We start from the raw sequence: 20544 nt of genomic DNA on the forward strand, positions 1-20544 counted from the left end.
AATTGTTTTCTTAATTTCATTTTTGGATTGTTTCTTCTGGGTTTGTAAAAATACAGCTAGGCATAGTAGCTCATGCCTGTAATCCCAGCACTTTGCGAGGCCAAGACTGGAAGATCACCTGTGGTGAGGAGTTCGAGATCAGCCTGACCAATATACTGAAACCCTGTCTCTACGAAAAATACAAAAATTAGTCGGGTGTGGTGTAGTCCCAGCTACTCGGGAGGCTGAGACAGGAGAATCGCTTGAACTCTGGAGGTGGAGGTTGCAGTGAGCTGAGATTGCACCACTGTGCTCTAGCCTGGGTGACAGAGCAAGACTCCATCTAAAAAAAAAAAAAAAAAGTTGATTTTTGTATATTAATCTTGTATCCTGCAACCTTACTGAACTTACTAGTTATTTTAGTGGATTCCTTAGGATTTTCTGTATATAAGATCATGTCTTCTGCACACAGAAATAGTTTTACTTTTTTCCAATCTGAATGTCTCTTATTCCTTTTTCTTGCCTGATTGCCTTGGCTAGAACCTGTACTACAATCCTGAATAGAAGTGGCAAGGGTGGACAAGCTCGTCTTATTCTTTATCTCAGGGAGAAGGCATCTTTCGCCACTGAATATTGAGTTAGCTGTGGTATTTTCATGGATGCCCATTATCAGGTTGAGGAAATTCCCTTCTATTCCTAGTTTCTTGAGTGTTTTGTCATGAAAGGGTATTTAATTTTGTCAAATGCTTTTTTTTTTTTTTTTGATTCAGAGTCTCACTCTGTTGCCCAGGCTGGAGTACAGTGGCACTGTCTCAGCTTACTGCAACCTCTATTTCCCGGGTTCAAGCAATTCTCCTGCCTCTGCCTCCTGAGTAGCTGGGATTACAGGTGCTCACCACCATACCTAGCTAATTTCTATATTTTTAGTAGAGACAGGGTTTCACCATGTTGAACAAGCTGGTCTTGAACTCCTGACCTCAAGTGATCCCCCTGCCTCAGCCTCACAAAGTGTTGGGATTACAGGCATGAGCCTCTGTGCCCAGCCTCAAATGCTTTTTCTGTGTCTGAGATAATTGTGTGATTTTTTTTTCTTCTATTGATATAATGTGTTATAATTGATTTTCAGATGTTGACCCAACCTTGCATTCCTAGGATAAATCCCACTTGATTGTGGTGTATAATTCTAATTCTTTCTCTACGTTGCTTGATTTGGTTTGCTGGTATTGTTGAGGATTTTTTCCATCTGTATTCATAAGAGATATTGGTCTGTAATTTTCTTGAGATGTCTTTGTTTGGTTTTGGTAACAGGATAATACTGGCCTCATAATTAGTTTGGAAGTGTTCCCTTCTCTATCTTTGGAAACAATTTGTGAGTAATTGGTATTTTTTAAATGTTTCATAGACTTTAGCAGTGAAGTCATCTGGGTCTGGGCTTTCTTTGTCTGCGGTTGGTTTATATTCTTTTTTTTTTTTTTGAGACAAGGTTTTGCTCTGTCACCCAGGCTGGAGTGCAGTGGCGTGATCTTGGCTCACTGCAACTTCCGCCTCCCAGGTTCAAATAATTCTCATGCCTCAGCCTCCCTAGTAGCTGGGACTCCTGGCTAAGTTTTGTATTTTTAGTAGAGGCTGGGTTTCACCATGTTGCCCAGGCTGATCTCGAACTCCTGACCTCAAGTGATCTGCCTTCCTCAGCCTCCCAAAGTGCTGGGAGCCACCATGCCTGGCCTGCATTATTATTATAGGTATCATTCCCTTCATTTTGTGGATGGGAAACTGAGGCTCAGAGAGGTTAAGTAATTTGCTAATATGTTGCAGAGCTCGGATTTGAATCCAGATTATCTTATGTCAGTTACTAGGATGACAGTAGTAGCTAGTATTTATTGAGTGATTAATTTTGTGTATTGACCGTACAAGGTACTATTATGGCATAAGAATCTCTTGCCACCATCCCATCACCAATTGATCATTTAATGATCACTTCAACTTTATATGCATTGTACCCATTTTTGGATAGAGGAATTAACACTTAATGGAGATTTAGTGACTTGCTGTACTGTACCATGGCCAGGAAGTAAGTAGTACAGCTGTGCTTCTCACTTTCAAGGCTGTCTGACTCTGGAGTTTGCTCTCTTAATTGTTATTCTCTATTGTGCGCCTGGAGGGCCTGAGACATTCTGTGCAAGAAAAGCGGCTATGCCACATGTACACAGCTGAGCCCAGATCAGATTTGACCTTGGAAGTGAATGGGCTCACACTGCCCTTCAAGCTCCGCTTAGAGATGCCTGACTTAGCACAGCACTGTGGAAGCACTGACTTTTCCTACTCTCTCTGCTCTATAGCTAACATTCTACTCTGTGATTGTAGCAAGAGAACTTTTATATCATTCTATCCACATGTATTTAGGACAAAAATAAGTATGCATAATATGGAAATAACTTTTTTTTTTTTTTTGAGTTGGAATCTTTCTGTGTCGCCCAGGCTGGAGTGCAGTGGCGCCATCTCGGCTCACTATAGCCTCCGCCTACCAGGTTCAGGCAGTTCTCCTCCCTCAGCCTCCTGAGTAGATGGGATTACAGGCGCCTGCTGCCACGCCCAGCTAATTTTTGTATTTTTAGTAGAGATGGGGTTTCACCATGTTGGCCACGATGGTCTTGATCTTCTGACCTCGTGATCCGCCCGTCTCAGCTTCCCAAAGTGTTGGGATTACAGGTGTGAGCCACCGCGCCTGGTGGAAATCACTTTTTAAGGTAGTTTAGTGTGTATGTCAGCCAGAAGATTTGTATAGTATCTTTCAGTGAAGACAAAGCATTTTAAATATTATATTAATGTTCATATTTTTGTGAGGTTAGAGGGTATCTGGCCTATTTGAGTGAAGAGGAAAAATTGTCTCTCTTTTTCAAGTAAGAGGCCTTCCTCAAATATCCATTCACATTTAAAAGTGAGGTTCTAAAAGCTGATGGTACGCCTGTGTGGGTGGAGGGGCACATTGAATGGTGGACCTCACTGAGGGCAGTGATGTCTGATCTGTTGTTGGGTGGGGCAGGTGATATCTTGGGAGCCAGGAGCAACAAGGGGTTGGAGGCCCCACTGTATAGAACCAGGCTGTCAGTGAGGCACCTGTTCACACCTGTGCTGGGTGTCATCCAGTCCAGGGCCTACAGTCAGGCCTCTCCTGGCTTCTGCTGGGGAGAGGGCAGGCCAGTTCCCTGGTTGTGCAGCCCTGAATGGAGCGGGTCTGGGTGTCCAGCTGCTCCTAATTCAGGCTTTCAGTCATTTTCTCTGCAGCCCCTCTCCCACATCCCTGTCTTTGGAGACACAATTTCTCCTTAGAGTGTTCTGGGGATTCACAGTGGGCCTTGATGTCCTTTTTGTGAGCTCCTCCTGAGACTCAGCTGAATAGAGGACACTCACACTTCTGTCAGTTACATGTGCATGACAGCTTTCCATCTTGGAAAGTTTGTTGGCACATTTGCTCTCTTGTAGGCTCTTTTCCAGTCCTCTTGTCCTTTCAAGTTTTTCCCTGCTTTCATTTTATTAGGATTTTAGGAAGGAGATAAGTGCTGTTTGTGTTTCTTTTGTAAATTACTTCTTCATATCCTTTGCCTAATTTTCTGTTGGGTTTTAATTGTATGAATTTGTAAGAACGTTTTATTTATGAAGGATGTTAACTGTGGCATGGTGCAATCCTTTTTTCTTCTACATTAACTTAACTTTTGAAATACTTGCTTGAAGATGCTTGTGGGGATTGCAGCTTCTATAACTTGTGCAGATGGTTGCAGATGGTTGTGTGGGGAAGTGGATCCCGAGACCAGTTGGCTGTACGTTGGCTTTTGTATAGATGTGCTTTCCTTTTGCTTTTCACCGCCTTACGGAAGCTGTCTTATCTCACGCTTAAGAAGTATTCATACTGATTCCAAAATGAAGGACCCTGGCCACATATCATTTGCCATCTCCTCTACCAAAGACTCAAAATATATGGTCCTGGTAGTCAACTGAGAAAGTCAGGCAATAACAGCTGGGCTGAGGAACGTGGATGCTTAATTGCCTGCCAAGGGTCTGTTACTTCAGCCCAGCTACATGCCCCCGGCATTGGAGAGAGGCCACTTTCACACATGCCTTGGAAGGGTAAGAGACTCTGGCAAAAATAAATTCGTCTCTGCATTTAGCAGTGGGCTCAGGGCCATGAGGAAGGGAATTAGAGGAAAAGAATTAGCAACAGCCCACCATGTGTCCCGTCTGGCATGAATGGACAGGTGTTAGCTCTCCTCTGTATATGAGGATCTGATTTTCAGCTGAGTTGTCGATGTTGAAGCATGTTCCATTTCCACTTAGATTTTTATCCAGGATCCTTCTATCTAACCAACATGAACAGAATGTCCTGCAGTAGCACATAGGAAAATTACATTGGGTGCAGTCTAGGAAATCTTAATCAGGGAGGGCCTGGTGATCCGAAAGCACAAAGCTGTCAGTGTCTATCAGACAATTTAGTGGAATTTGGAGTCTGAAATGACACATAAGGCAGCCTAGGAACGTAGCTCTGTGTCACCTCCCCTCCCCTTCAGAGTCCCTGGTTTGCTAGGGAAGTGGCTGTAGTGGATGATCAGCTCAGTGAAAACCCAGCCTGGTTTTGTTTCCCCTCCACAATAGCCCCTGCATTTTTCCTTTCCTCGGTCCCAACTATTACTACTGTATCACTCCAGGCCTTCCTCAAGTCTGGTTTACTGTCAAATAGCTTCCTAGCCCAGTACCTGGCTTTGAGCTTATTCCTGTCTGAGCCGTCCAGTGTGCTTCTGCCACATTTACTGTCACCCTAAACATCACTTTGATCACATTGCTTTGCATTTAAATACTTTTGCTCTGCTTTTCTCAGACCTGGCTCTTACCCGTTAGGCTGCTTTAGGCTGACTTTTCCTGTTTCTCACTGTGTACCACTTAGCACTAGGCGGTTTGGTGTAGTGAGTTGCTCTGATTATTACGTCTGTGTTAAAAGGAGATTAGAAGGCTTTTGAAGTCAAGGGTGATGGCTGTGTCTTTGAATTCCTCCCATAGTTATTCTTGTTGAAACACTCTGGGGAATAGACATAATTCTCAGACAGCAGAGTGTTGATGTGTAGGGAAAATGTTTACAATCTGAAAAATTACCTTGGCAGGCTGAGGACAAAGCCACAAAATTGTAACTTGTTTTTCAGCTTTCTTCAGCCTCACCTCTACGGCGAATTTCACTTTGGAGTTTTCTTATCTATAAAAGGGGAAGGGTTGAAGTGCGTTATTTGTCAGCTCCCACCCAACCCTGAAAGGCTAATTGTCTTTAATTCTTTCCCTTAATCTTTCTATTGAAATTAAAACTGATGAGCTGTTTCTGGATCTTGAATTAGGAATTTTTCATTTCTTTGTAATTCTTTCCCTGACGCATTTTGCAGTTGTCTCCGGATATGTACTGCTAAAAGAAATTTGGATTGCAATTTGGCTACTTTTTAGGAGAGCAGACAAAATGCCATACCATTCTGTTTTTCCTACTTGGAATATTTCATTTGTAAAAGTAAAGCTTTTCAGTTTGGTGCACAATTCTAACATAATTCTCACTCTTCCTTTGCAGACACGATGAGGCGAGTGGTACGACAGAGCAAGTTTCGGCATGTATTTGGGCAAGCGGTGAAAAATGACCAGTGCTATGATGACATCCGGGTTTCTCGTGTGACCTGGGATAGTTCCTTTTGTGCTGTCAATCCCAGATTTGTTGCCATAATCATAGAGGCAAGTGGGGGAGGAGCGTTCCTTGTCCTCCCTCTGCACAAGGTAGGTAATTTGATCTTCCATTCTGGTAGACACCCTCTGATAGTCTCCATATTTTTTCCTTAATAGATTGACAGTTCACTAAGAATTGTATTTGTGAAACCATTAGACTCTGATGTAATTGAGGTTAAGTTCCACATGCCTTACTAACCACATCAGTTTTTCTCTAACAGAGAATCATTAAATAGAGTAGTGACCTCTGTTCTGGGGATGCCCTCTATGGATGAAAAAATTATTATAATGATGTTGTGAGCATGGGCGGGCATAGGAATTTTAAGATTTCATTCTTAATCATCTGCTTTTCACAAACATTTTTCTTTTAGAGTGCAATTTTAAAAACAGGCTTTTACTCCAAAGTAAAGTTTTAAAAACAGTTACATTTTCAAATGGGCAGAAATTTGTAAGATAATATTCTCTTTTTTGTGAAGTCATAAGGATGAGCCCTTTTTCTTTTCATTTTTCTTTCTTTTTTTTTTTTTGAGTAGGAAATGGAACAAGAACTCAAGAAAATGTCCTCAATACAGATTTCAATTCTGGACAATAATAAGTTTCAGCATAGGATTTAAACAGTGTTAACAAGTGGGAGAAATAAAGGATCTTTACTGAGAATGGTTCTATGTGTTCTTCAACTTCAGTGGGGTTCCAAGCCCTCCTCCTTCCTTTATCCTCCCAGAAAGCCTACTCCCAGGTGGGAGATTAGATAGGAATTTTGTGCACTTGCTGACCAATCATGAATACGGCAGATCAAAATCTATAGTTACTTTATCAGCAAATCCCAGAATTGCAAATAATGAAGAAAAAAAGCTGTGAGGAGGGGCCTAGAAACAGTTGTTTTCTGGTTAACTTTTAGGAGGAAAGTGAGTTTGGTGAGTCCTGAGCTCCAATGATAAGGACTTGGTGCTGGTGAGGATGCAGATGTTGAGTCGTATGACAGCTGTTTCCACTCTGCTGAAAACAGCAGGGGAAGTGGATCCCTGCTGTGTCTGAGCCCCTTATATTCAGGGTGCATCTCATCACAATGGACCGTGTGATTCTGAGAGTGGTTACAATAAAGTGAATTTCTGTCAAAGGGTTGTTTCCCATTGTGTGTTGATGTTTTTTCCTTGGGAAAACTCTCATTGGGAAAATGTCCAATTCTCTTGGACTTTTGTTTCAGAGATGCTGGTGACTAACTTGTTTTATTATAACATCTAATTTTTACTTCAGTGGCCAGATAGATAACACAGTAGAACCATCTTCTAACCAAAGAAGGGAGATGGGTGCCTTTGGGAAACAAATTTGATATGTGTTTTCAAATGTACCTTCTTATTGGCGAAGATAAATCTTTTCATTAAGTTGAAAATTTATTTTCTCTTTGGATACTTTTATTTCTGTTCAAAAAATTGTTGTTCAGTGGCAAATAAGTATACTACACTGTTATAACTGTTCTTAATCTGGTTTTGGAGTGGGGATTTGAACTCAAGGCCAGTTGCATTTGGTCTCCACATTGTTTTAGCTTATTCCTTCCCCAAGAGCAGGGGACATTTGGAAACCTGACATTTTACTGGTAAGCTTTATGGCAGCCAACTGAGAAGATAGCCATAGCTTGCCAGTTAAGGTCAGACACTGGAGCACCACGGTCTGTTTTGGAGTTACGAGTTTTTATTTCCCCTTTTGTAGACTGAGGAATAAATGTAAGACATTTTTTTCCTTCAAAGAAATGGAACAACCCAATTAAGAAGCACAAAATAGACATAATGAATGGCTAACCTTCCTCTGAATTCAGACATTTCCTTTCAACTTTCACATCCACAAAGGTTCTGTGTCTTTGCTTTTACAAACCATGAGAAACTGAGTTTCACTTACCCATTTGAAGGAGACCTGTATGCAGTGCCCCAGCTAACTGATCTTATGATTTGGTTTTCCCTTGCATTCAATGACCTGCACTTAATGAATATGTTCTTGTATTTCGTTCTTTAACCAGCATTGCGGGAACTAGGATAGAATAAGTTGCTTTATAAATTGTCATGTTTAGATGAGGTTTTGCTTTTTAGAGGAGCCTCAAGGGTCTTTCCCAGGCTTTAATACTGTCTGTGTAGCTTTGCTCCTTAAATATTAGTTTGTTTTAGAGGAGGTGACATTGGTGTAAACTAAGCCCTGTGACAATTATTGGAAATAAGATCAATACTTGGGTTTCTGTAATTGATAGGTTCATGTGTACTGTGTGAGATTTTTGTGTGTGTGTTTAGCTCTTAGCGGCAGTGACATAGACGAAAGATCACAAATCTGGGAATTGATGAGCTGTGGAGTTCAGTCCTGGCTCAGTCACTGACTTGTAGTGGGACATGGATGGGTCTCTTTATCCTTCCGCTCCTCCGTTTCTCTCTCTATAACATAAGCAGCTGTGTATAAAAGTTACTTTCTGGCCGGACGCAGTGGCTCACGCCTATAATCCCAGCACTTTGAGAGGCTGAGGCGGGTGGATCACCTGTGAGGTCAGGAGTTCGAGACCAGCCTGGGCAACATAGTCAAACCTCATCTCTACTAAAAATACAAAAATTAGCTGGGCATGGTGGTGCACACCTATAGTCCCAGCTACTCAGGAGGCTGAGGCAGGAGAATCACTTGAATCCGGGAGGCGGAGGTTGCAATGAGCTGAAATCGCACTACTGCACTCCAGCCTGGACAAGAGAGCGAGACTCCATCTTAAAAAAAAAAAAAAAAGTTATTTTCTGCCTTGGTAATTCTAGCTGATGTAAGAAATGCTTCTCACCTCCCATGATTCTCAGCTATGAAGTGATTTCCAATGCAGCTGGTGTGTACTCAAAATTCAGCAAACACATTTGTTCCATTTTTGTCCCCGTAATTCAATGTATAACTTTGGAAAGTAGATGCCTTTTTACTCCTCACTGCTTTTTCACTAAGGCAAAGCTGAGCCCAGCAAAGAGGAGTGGTCCTGTGGTCCCTCATGACAGTTGTGTGCCTGGGTAGTTCTCAGAAGGGTCTGCTGTGGCAGGGCTTGGCACGTGAGCCCTGGAGCATCAGGTGACATTTGCCTTTCTTTTCTTCTGAGTTGCTATTCCTACCCGAGATGCTGGCTGATTACCAGGCATCAGTAGCTGGTAGGAAATAGAACCATCTTCCATGTTATCTGAAAACCTACATTTCTCTATGGGGCCTTCTTGATATCTACCTTATAGTTTTGGTATAGTCATGAATATTTGAATAGTGGTTACACATTTTACAGCTGATATTTGATTGTTTATACAATATGAGTGAGTCTTCATATGTGATTAGTTGGTTTGATTGCCTATAAGCTGAGTACATGCTGTGTGCCAGCACCTGTGCCCTTCAGGAGCACTTATGTCTAAGAAAGCGTCCTAGCAGGTTGCTGGCACTGAGGTGTTTGTCTCCTCGTTAGAAGTACAGCCTCGAAGAAGAAATATGATGGGGACTCCAACTACATGGTGAACCCATTAATCCCTTTTCAGTACAGGGCTTTGTAATACTAGGGCTCTTTACCCTGGAAAAGAGACTCCTATAACTTTAGTGTCTTGGCAACTATGAAACAGTTCTATCGTGAGGTGTCGCTTTGGTTTAAAGGCAAAGAAAAACTAAATTCCCAATTATAATATGAAGTTGTGTTTGAAATTAAGATAGAAATGATGTTTAGATGTGTGTTAGGCTCCAATACATGTTGATAGCAGCCTGGGATGATTTTAAATGTGAACCTTAAGAGGTGGGTATGGCCTTTAATAGTTATCTCATGGGCTTCTGAGAATGTTTTCCCTTTTTTGTTTCTGGTTATAGACAGGCAAGTTAGTTTTGGTGATGCATTTGGGACTCTGTACATAATAATATTGAATATGTACACATTGGAATTAAGGTGGATTATGACCCTTTCAGAAAGGCTCCCATTTGAAAACATGGTTTTCCATGAATTTCTTTTGAAAGCTATTTAGTGTCAGCAGTAAATAAGTCTTATTATTGCAACCTCATGAGGCTTGTGGTTAGATTCTGGGAGAATGTAAAATAAGTTAGATATGGTCTCTGTCTTCCAGGACTTAACATCTAAAGTGAAAAGAGTAATAGGGATAAATACATCAAAGCCCATGCATATACAAAGACACACACACATGCAGCAAGCAGCATGCTTAAGAATGAATGTATGCTTATTTTAAGCATATGATTTATGAGGTTTTTTGTTAGGAAGGTTTTATTAGGGAAAGTGGGATTTTTGAAGAGGTTGCTGCTGGAGGAATATGGAAAGTCCTCAGTCCTGAGGTGGGGTGATTTAGATTAGCACACGTGATTCTTGCTCTCTTTTGTAATGCTTCCATCAAGCTGTGGCTTGCCACTCTGCCATGACTTTTCAAGGTGTGGCTTAGTGCATTTACTTATTCTTTAGTCCTTCAGAGGATGAATAATAGCAGTCTTGCTGAACACAAGTTGGCTTTGTGGTTTTGGCTGTGAGGGATACTTTTTTTTCTTGCCACAACTGCACAAGCTGCCTTGTCTCAAGAGCACACAGGTTTTCAGCCCTCTGTGTAATCTACCACGTTGGCATGAATAAGCCTTTCCTTTGTGGAGTAGCCACACTCGTGATGTAGATAGAACTGAGGCATTCCCTCCCTATTGTGAACCGTGGAGGCTCATACACACCAGTGTTTGTGGATAGATACACATACAACCCCTCACCTCCCCCCACCACACACACACACACACTTCATATCACAACAAGCCTGTAAATCCTGCCTTAAACAAGTAAGAGTGGGAGGAATCAGTATGAATTATATGCTCTAGATCTCTTGACATTCTCTTGGGTGGAGGATGCAAATTAGATGGCTCCTGTCTTCCTAAATTGCTTTCTTTCTCCCTTCCTTCCTTGAGTATTGTGAAGTACTGTGAAGCAACTTTGGTGAATCGGAGTGATAGCTGATTTCACCCTCACAATAACTGCCTGGGACAAGAGCACTGCTCTGGCCAGGATAGGAGGGTATGGCCAGGTCTCTTAGTTTTTTGGGTCATGATCTCTTCCTCTCTCCCATGAGCTTCTTTGTTGTAGCTATGTGGTACTTTCTTATACACAACTGTGTTTCTCTCATTTATTTTAGGAGCTGTGTGTGGGAATATTTGGGATCTTGCTTTATTTATGTCTGTGAACCGTTTTTCAACTCATGTTGCAGTTTTTCATCTAGGGTTTTATGAAAGAATTTAGCTCTACAGAAAATCATTCAAATGTGACTGTATTTTTTAGTTCTCCCAAGGATGATACATAGCCAGTCTTCTAGATGCATAGGATGGAAAAGAGCTCATTGCCTATAATAGCATATATTAGGGCATTAGGACTTTAATGTCTTATAGAACCTAGGTTGATGAGGGCTGCTTCAGAATGTTTCTGTCATGTTTGTTGAGAAAGAGATCTTGATTCATTTCAGTCAGTATTCCACTAATGATGCTACTTGGTGGTCGCTTCTTACTGTTCAATATCCAGCTCAGATGTTGCCTTTGATTATTTACTGAAACAGAGGAACTCATCCATTGGGTTCTCTTAGTTGCTTCTTCATACCACTGGTACCACAGGCTGCGTTATCACATTATTAAAATTATTATTCACTTAACAGATGGAGGAAGTGGTTAGAATTATTTGCTCTTGATCTCTTGACTCACTTGGATAGAGGATGCAAACTGGGTGGCTATGTATATGGTAGGCTTTTGTGCAGGCTCTCCAAAAACTTTCCTTACTATATTGTGGTAGGTGGCCTCCCACATTGAATAGGGCTGGCCTGTGTAACCACACGGTATGGTGGAATTGATGGAGTGTGAATTCTGAGACTAGGTCATAAAAGCTCACTGGCTTCTGCTTTGTCTCTTTTGGAGCTGCCATGTTGTGAGGATACTCCAGCAGCTCTGTGGCAAGGTCCATAGGACCTCCTGACGACTGCCAGCACCAACTTAACCAACCAAGCGATGAGCCATCTTGAAAGTAGATCCTGCAGCCCTAGTCAAGCCATCAGTTGACTGCAGCCCTGGGTTGACACTATCTCATGAAAAACCCGGGGCCAGAGCCACCCACATAAGCTGTTTTTGAATTCCTGATCCTCAGCAACTCTGTAATAAATGTTTGTCTTAATCAGCTGAATTTTAGGATAACTTGTTAATCAGCATTTGATAACTAATACATATATTCTTAGACTGTATTACTTGACTCATAGTGTTAGTTCACACAATTCATGTATGAGTAATTCACAATGACCTAAAAGGCTTTCTGGTAGTTTTGAACACTGTATTTCCACCTAGCCTTTAAAACAAAAATCTACATAGAAATATAATATCTATATAGATATAAACATTCTTAAGTCCTAAGTGAATAATTGAGGGATTCCTTGCAGTAGCAAGAGAAAGTTATGTTATGTGGCAAGATTTTGTTATCCTGTATTCCATGATACCTTCATATAACCTAAAAAATGTGTTATAAGATCATAGTCATTATCTCGTACTTAACTTCAATTGTGTTATTAGTTTTCAGGAAAGAATGTGCAATGTTAACATGGATGGGACTAAAAGTGATGTTTTATTTTCTTCTTTATAATTACCTGCACTTAAAAATATTTTTTTTACAATGAACTTATTACATATTGAGATTTTGAAAAATATTATCAGTAATATTACCAGAGCACATATAAAGAGCTAACTATTGCTTAAATGTTTGTGAAATTTCACACAGTACTTTAGAAAAATCATGTTCGTTCATTCACATACTCATTCCTTAGTGCCTGCATGTGCAGGGACCTGTGGTGGGTTCTTGCTTTTTTTTTTTTTTTAATTGAGACAGAGTCTTGTTCTGTTGCCCAGGCTGGAGTGCAGTGGTGCGATCTCTACTCACTGCAGCCTCCACCTCCCAGGTTCAAGCAGTTCTCCTGCCTTAGCCTCATGAGTAGCTGGGACTATGGGTGCGTACCATCACGCCTGGCTAATTTTTATATTTTTAGTAGAGACAGAGTTTCACTGTGTTGGCCAGGCTGGTCTCGAACTCCTGATCTCAAGTGATCCTCTTGCCTTGCCCTCCAAAAGTGGGATTACAGGCGTGAGTCACCACACCCAGCCAGGCTTTTAAGAAGCTTCAACAACTATGCTTGATCTCTCCAGGGGGGTGCTTTGTGCGTGAAGTGCTTTAGCACTGGAGTGTGAGAGATCAGTTTCACCCTAGGCTTAGGAGGTAAGGAAGACATCACAGAGAAGGTTCAGTTTGAATTCAGGTTTTGTTTTTGTTTTTTTTCTCTGTGTAGGAGCTAAAGATGAAACAGAAGAGAAGCCAACCCAGCTTTTAAACTGTTAAGTTAGTAGAGGGGCTCTGTCCCCAGGAGGGCAAAGAAGTAGGTGGTCAGCACATTCCTCCTTCAGACTCCAGGATCTCTAGTTTAGGTGGATTTTTATAGTATTGCGGAAATAGAATATTTGATTGGAAGGGAAGCAAATCATTTATGCATAATGTGAACTAACATTATGAGTCAAAAGAAGCTGAAGGATAGCTTTTTGGTAGAAAATCCTACGTTTTCGTGACCCTTTCTTTCACTTTCAGTGTGAATTTGGCAAAATTGGTATTTTCCTTGATTGTTATGGGGAAAAGAATTAGAATAAGCACTGTTTTATATTTTAGGATCTTTGTTATAACTAGATCAGCATGGCATCTTTCCTTTGTATCATCTTTAGGAAAAAGCAGTGACTTCTGTCACCTTCATAGAAATGAGACTGCAGAATGTCAGCAGATTGTACGTGGATTGTCCTCTTCATGAACAGTGTCTCCATTTTTTCACTTGGTAGGGTGGGATCATTCCTCTGTTCTACAGTTGTAGAAATTGGAACTCAGATTGAGTGGTTGTCTAAGACCGTGAGGTTGTTTGTGGATTAGAACTTAGGCTGCTGTATCCTTATTTGATTTGTACATGTATATTTTTCTTAATTTTTTTTCTGAGTATGAACAATTTTTTTTTTTTTTTTTTTGGTATAGAATCTGTGATCTAGCTGGGCGCAGTGGCTTACTCCTGTAATCCCAGCGCTTTGGGAGACCGAGGCAGGTGGATTACCTGAGGTCAGGAGTTCGAGACCAGCCTGGCCAACATGGTGAAACCCCGTCTCTACTAAAAATACAAAAATTAGCTAGGCATGGTGGCACATGCCTGTTATCGCAGCTACTCGGGAGGCTGAGACAGGAGAATGGCTTAAACACAGGACGCAGAGGTTGCAGTGAGCCGAGATCGTGCCATTGCACTCCAGCCTGGGCGATAGAGCAAGACTCTGTCTCAAAAAAAAAACAACTGTAGTCTAATGGACACTGAATCCTTTGCATTCTTTCTCTGGGATTAGAGAGTTTAATAACAAAAACACTAACTTATCAGGCCTTTCATTCTGTCAGCTCAGAGAATTGTCTTAGGTTTGGAAAGTACTTGGTCTATACCATGCCTTGTGAGGACACAGTGGCAGTGATGAAATTGCAGCAGTTCACATTTGTTGCGGGCTTCCTTTAAGTGCCAGGCGCCATGCTGATAAGTGCCTTCTTTCATGGGCTACTTAAGAGGGAATGGCAGTCTCCTGACGGTGCTTTTCTGTGTGATCCGCAGTCTCTGCCAGCACCTGCTGGATTTGCATTGGCTGCATGTCCGCCTTACTGTGCATTGCTGACAGGCAATTTCCATTTCTACACATTGCGGTACTCTGTTTTAGACAACAGTGGCAGTGCCGGTAGCCCTTTGTACAGATGTGGACGTTTGGCACTTGGTAGCTTTGGTGTTAGGGGCAGAGGATTTTGTTCAGAGCCGGCCAGTGTCCTGACATGTCATGGGATGCCCATTCACTGCCTCCTGAAATAGATTCTGTCTGATGCCTGGAGCACCTTCAACTGCCAAGTGTATGGGCCATGAAAAGCTGGGGGACAGGACTGGGAGGGATAGTGGATGCAGGGGGAGGGCACCAGGTGCAGAACAATGACTTCCAAATTATGTCACGAGCTGCCAGCCACACGAGCGCGGCCTGGCCTCATTACCACATGAAGTGCCACAGAAGGGCCTTTTCATTTTCTCCTAGTGACTGTGTTTTCCACAGTCTTGCTGGGAGGGGTGGGGTGGGCACCCTGCTCACCCCCAGTTAACAATGGAGCACAAAGTCCTGGCAGAACGAACTTCCCAATGTACCCCGGGGCTATTTTTGATGACAGTGAGTGGCTGTGACTCACTGTAAGTGTGTGCCCTGGCAGATGATGGTTTCCACCCCACCCCCTCCCCTGGAGATGAGCAGGCAGCCTTTGTGCGTTTCCTTGGCCAGCTTCTCCTGCTGCTGCAGTTCACTGATATGTCCACAGCAGCCGGCCCGCAGGCCTGACAGGGCTCTGACAGTGGTTTTTACCATATATGGCCATCAGAGCGCTGTGGCTGTCAGCCGGCCAGGATAATTTCCTTCCTTTGCTTTGATTGGCTGCACGGGTGGCTCAGAGAATGGTGGGATCTGAGAGTGTGTGGTGAAGAGAAGCCACTGAGTCAAGTGCAAAGAACGTTTAACTCTTTCCTGGGTTTGTGGAGCACGCCTTCTGTGCTAAGCAGGCCGGCAGTTGCTGCCAGCCGAAGCCCTCACTGTGTAAACATGGTAACCCCAGTCTGGGAAAGCTGCTATATCTCCAGTAAAGAAAGGTATAATACATTACTCTGAAATAAACTCAAGGTGTCATGAACACATTTCTGCAGTCACGGTTTTGCCTAGAAGCCACCTTACAACCACATGTAGCAAATCATCTGCTCCTGCTAAGTTGAGCACCTTTGCCAGTTAGGGATGGGACCTGAGTTGAGTCCAGGGAAGACTGAGTTGAGAGGGCGTGTCATGGAAAACATGTCTGCTTTCTTGGAGGAACGGTGACTTGGGTTTCATTTCTGGCTGACTGAATTGAGTCTATACTACAGTCCTCTTGCTTTTGTGAACTGACTGAATCATGGAGCCCAAGGCATTAGCCTCCCACCCCCCAAAAAAGGTTGTAATATTTTTCTATTTTTCATCTCCAAGGAGGGTGGATTTTCATTCTGAGGCCTGTGGATTAAACCAGTGCAGAGCTGCAACGGGAAGGGTTAGCCCTGGAGCTCTTCAGCATTCACAGAGCGTTTCAGTAGATCAGTCTCCAGTGTCATTTGCTTACTATGAGGGCTTAGACAACCAGTTTCTCTATTTTCTGATTTGATATTGAATGCTTAATTTCCCATATTGCATTTACATCTATAGTTCTTTTGCTTTTCAACTTTTGCTTTCCAGCTCAATTTTACTTTAAAAGATTCTGCCTCATCTTGGGTTCCAAGTTTTTATTTGTTCTTAGCCCAGAAGCATCATATGGAATTACTTGTGTGCAATAATGAGCAGAAAGTATTAGGTTTTCACTTTATAAATTCTTTAAGTCAGGAAGTTAGGAAATACAGCTACTCTGGTTGCTATCGCATATTTGGGCAAGGTGGAGTAAGGAAATGTTAACTTTTCCATGTTTTTGCTTTCTGATAATAAAATGTTTGTAGTTTTACAATAACTTCCCTTAGGTTCTTAATTGATTTTAAAATACGGTCTATTCAGTGTTAAACCTAGTTTTTAGAGAGGATCTGTGTTGCTAAAATTATTTGTTTGGCATTTTCACTTCTGTCCAAAAAGACTGCTGTTTTTCACTCACAGGCAGGTGAAGCCCCTACGGGCCCATCCTCCCTCTCCCCAGCAGCTTTTGTTTCTAGCTTACCTTACCTTACAGGGTAACTCAATCTGAAGGGTTTATTTCAGAGCACCTCCTTTTACCTCAGGATTGGTGTTTCTGGTTCCCTTAAAGTAAAGCCTCCTCAGAATGTTTTGTTCCTGGGCCATGAACTGTCACTCTCAGGGACCAGCCTGTGCGTAAGTCATATATTGTGTGCGCCCATCTTTTTGGTCTGCTGCTGAGTCTCTGTTTTATTTCCATGTGGCTGTCCCCTTGTCCCATGACCACAATCACTCTAGCTCCTCCCCGTGGAGCAGCAGGGGCTTAAGAGATTCCAACAAAACATGTATCCACATAAATAATATTGTAATAAGAAAAAGGAAGTTGAAAAAAATGGAAAACCCACTTCAATAGATATCCTTTTGACTCCTTTGAACTCTGCACAGTGTGAATGGAGCCCTTATGCTTGGGCTGAACACTTTTCCTCTACTTCTGAGCACATGTGTGACTTAAGATTCTCCTTGCTGAGTTGAAGAATTCTCAGTATGTATCACCCAAAGCCTAAAATAAGTTATGATTGAAATTTGGGCACATAAAGTGATTTTGATACTCATTTTTTCCTAAAATGAAAACTTAGATGAATATTAGGTAGGGGTTTGAACAATGTGGAAATCTTTAACTGTTCCTTGAGTCAGGTCATGTACAGTATCTTTGCTTGCCTTCCCCAGGATGGGGTGGGGGCTCTCAGGCCCTTATGTCTTCGGGTGTTATAACCAGTCTGGATAACAGGGATAGAGGATCAGGAGTTGGAAAAGTACTGGAAGTGAGACAGCTGCCTGAGTTGGATTAGATAAGGGAAACCATGTAGAAAGCAGTATGAATGCAGCACCCTAGGAAGGTTTGGGTTTATACGATGCACTCCAGAATGCAAACTTGAAAGAAATTGTGTGTGGGATACTTTGAGCTTCTTAAAGGGGAATATTTGATTTGACTTATCACTTGAATGAATGTGTGTCACTTTTTATCCCCATGGGAATTTATTACTTTGTGAAAACATACATTAGTTATGAGAGAGAGTAAGCCTGCTGGGTAAAGCATTGTGTGACTTTAACAAAATATTACATTTCCTTTCTTGCAGGAACCAGTGATTAGCAGATTGATCCATCTTTTTTGTTTTTTTCAGGGACGGATTCTTGCTCTGTCGCCCAGGCTGGAGTGCAGTGGTGCGAACTCAGCTCACTGCAAACTCTGCCTCATGGGTTCAAGTAATTGTCCCACCTCAGCCTCCCAGGTAGCTGGGATTACAGGTGCCCACCACTGTGCCCAGCTAATTTTTTTTTTCTGAGACAGAGTCTCAATCTGTCACCCAGGCTGGAGTATAGCGGTACAATCTCGGCTCACTGCAACCTCCGTCTTCCGGGTTCAAGTGATTCTCCTGCCTCAGCCCTCCCGAGTAGCTGGGATTACAGGCATGTGCCACCACACCTGGATAATTTTTTTTTTTTTTTAGTAGAGACAGGATCTCACCATGTTGGCCAGGCTGGTCTCAAACTCCTGACCTCAGGTAATCCACCTGCCTTAGCTTCCCAAAATGCTGGGATTATAGGTGTGAGCCACTGTGCCTATCCTGTATTTTTAGTAGAGATGAAGTTTCACCATGTTGGCCAGGCTGGTCTCGAACTCCCGACCTCAGGTGATCCACCTGCCTCGGCCTCCCAAAGTGCTGGGATTACAGGTGTGAACCACTGCGCCCGGCTTAGATTGATCCATTTTAACACCAGTTGGTAGTGTCTTCAACCGCAAACCAATGTGTGGGTCAGAAATAATTATGTGAGGAATCATTCTTACATGAAGAAACAGTCATTCTGAATGATCTTTTGTAATATGTAGGACATATTGGAAGCAAAATTCCCAATGTTGAATTTTGAGAGTTTGGGAAGGTGAACATGACTACTGTACATGTGTAATACACCACTAGCTGCTTTAAAAACACACCCGAGCATAGAACTTTATTGAGACGCATGTGTCAGAATTTTCTGTACATGTTTGTGTACATTAACAGTTTTTTACTGCACTCAGTACTGCCCTCAATGTGTAGGATGAGTGTACTTCTTAAATGTGGATTCCTTTTTAGAAGGAGATGCGAGATCAATAAATAAGATATTCTGGGCTGGGCATGGTGGCTCAGCACTTTGGGAGGCCGAGGTGGGTGGATCAACTGAGGACAGGAGTTTGAGCCAACCCGGCCAACATGGTGAAAAAAATACAAAAATTACCTGGGCTTGGTGGCGTGTGCCTGTAATCCCAGCTACTCAGAAGGCTGAGGCAGGAGAATCGCTTGTACCCGGGAGGCGGAGGTTGCAGTGAGCTGAGATTGCACCGCTGCACTCCAACCTGGGTGACAGAGGGAGACTCCGTCTCAAAAAAAAAAAAAAAAAAAAAAGGTGGGGGGATACATTGTAATAAGTGGAAGCTGTTGTGATTTACCAGTAAAATTGATAGGAAATGCCCTTACAACTAAGAAATATCATTTCTCCTTTTTTCTTTTTTTAAATTTTAATTAAATAATAATAATAATTATTATTATTATTGAGACAGAGTCTCACTGTCACCCAGGCTGGAGTGCAGTGGCGCAGTCTTTGCTCACTGCCACCTCTGCCTCCCAGGTTCAAGCGATTCTCGTGCCTCAGCCTCCTGAGTAGCTGGGACTATAGGCACATACCATCACGCACAGCTAATTTTTGTAATTTTGGTAAAGATGGAGTTTCATCATGTTGGCCAGGCTGGTCTTGAACTCCTGACCTCAAGTGATTCGCCCGCCTCAGCCTCCCAAAGTGCCGAGATTACAGGTGTGAGCCACTGTGCTTGGCCTTATTATTATTTTTTTTGAAACAGGGTCTTACTCTGTCACCCAAGGTGGAGTACAGTGGTGCGATCATAATTCACTGCAGCCTTGACCTCCTGGGCCCAGGTGATCTCCCACCTCAGCCTCCCGAGTAGCTGGGACTACAGGTGCACGCCACTACACCTGGCTCATTTTTATATTTCTTTGTAGGGACAGGGTTTTGCCGTGTTGCACAGGCTGGTAGAAATATTTCTTAAGGTTTATGTTGAACTTAGTTTGCCTAAAGAGGAATGTTTTTTGCTAAGTTATTTAAGTTATGAACTTTCCTTTTTAGAGCAATGTGATAAAGTTATATTTTTACTGATGCTTACATTTTGATTTTCATTCCCCTTGTCCCCACAAAATGCCCATTGGAGGAAATGTTGCCTAACTCTGTGGGTTTAGTTGAAGTATCAGTCTCCAGGAAGTCGGCTGTGTTTTAGCTACTTCAAGATTTTTAAGTGTTTTCCCCAAAGCAAATGATAGTGCTTGTATCTGGGACGGTTTCTGCCATGGTGAAGGTTGCTGGCTGGAACATGCTGAAAGACATCACCCTCAGCTCTGGCCAGCCACGTGGAAATTGTGCCATTACACCTTTCCCTTGTGCCAGCTGTATACACGCTTTGGAAGCTGAATTTTCCTTTCAGCTCATGTTGCTTGGCTCTGGGCAGGCTGTACTGGATCTTTCAGATAATAATGTCTGTAGGCCGGTGTCCTGACCTATTTCACCAATGTCCCACGAGTTTATGAACTGGCTCTGGGCCAGAGCCTTTGGGAAACTTGGTGCTGGCCATTTTTGCCACTTGTTGGGTTGACATGCTAGTAATCCCAATCATTTGGAGTTTTAGCTAGAGAGATATAATAAAAGCTATCCTATGGCATGTGATTGGGACTAGTAAGTAATCAGTGAATCAATATTTATTTAAAGCAAGGAGTCTAAATGGCTATTACATTTTCAGCTAAACTACTTCAATTCCATGCCAGAAAAATAGTAATATTCTAGATTAAGCAACAGAGGTGATTTATCCCTAATGAAATAATGGACTGATATGTTAGTAAAGTGAAGTTTTTCTGTCTCTAAGCCTTGGAAGATTGGTGGGAAGTTCTTAAATAAGTCATTTTTTAGTTTGAAAAGATATCTAAGAGCTGGCTTTAATTCTTGTACATCTTCCTTTCAGCCTCTGCATTCATTTAA

The 20544-nt window shown here is 42.3% G+C and overlaps 1 protein-coding gene across 3 annotated transcripts in view; it reads left to right on the top strand.

Annotated features, from left to right (window-relative positions):
* CORO1C (coronin 1C) overlaps nucleotides 1-20544 on the top strand; it is a 119836-nt gene that overhangs the window by 59036 nt on the left and 40256 nt on the right. For all 3 annotated transcript variants that reach the window (XM_033220730.1, XM_033220732.1, XM_033220733.1), the window contains exon 2: nucleotides 5576-5775. In XM_033220730.1, the coding sequence (XP_033076621.1) occupies nucleotides 5581-5775 (195 nt within the window). In that variant the 5' untranslated portion in view covers nucleotides 5576-5580. The remainder of the gene's footprint in view (nucleotides 1-5575; nucleotides 5776-20544) is intronic.

Source organism: Trachypithecus francoisi, unplaced genomic scaffold, assembly GCF_009764315.1.
Source record: "Trachypithecus francoisi isolate TF-2019V2 unplaced genomic scaffold, Tfra_2.0 Lachesis_group11, whole genome shotgun sequence".
In the NCBI taxonomy this organism is placed as follows: domain Eukaryota; kingdom Metazoa; phylum Chordata; class Mammalia; order Primates; family Cercopithecidae; genus Trachypithecus; species Trachypithecus francoisi.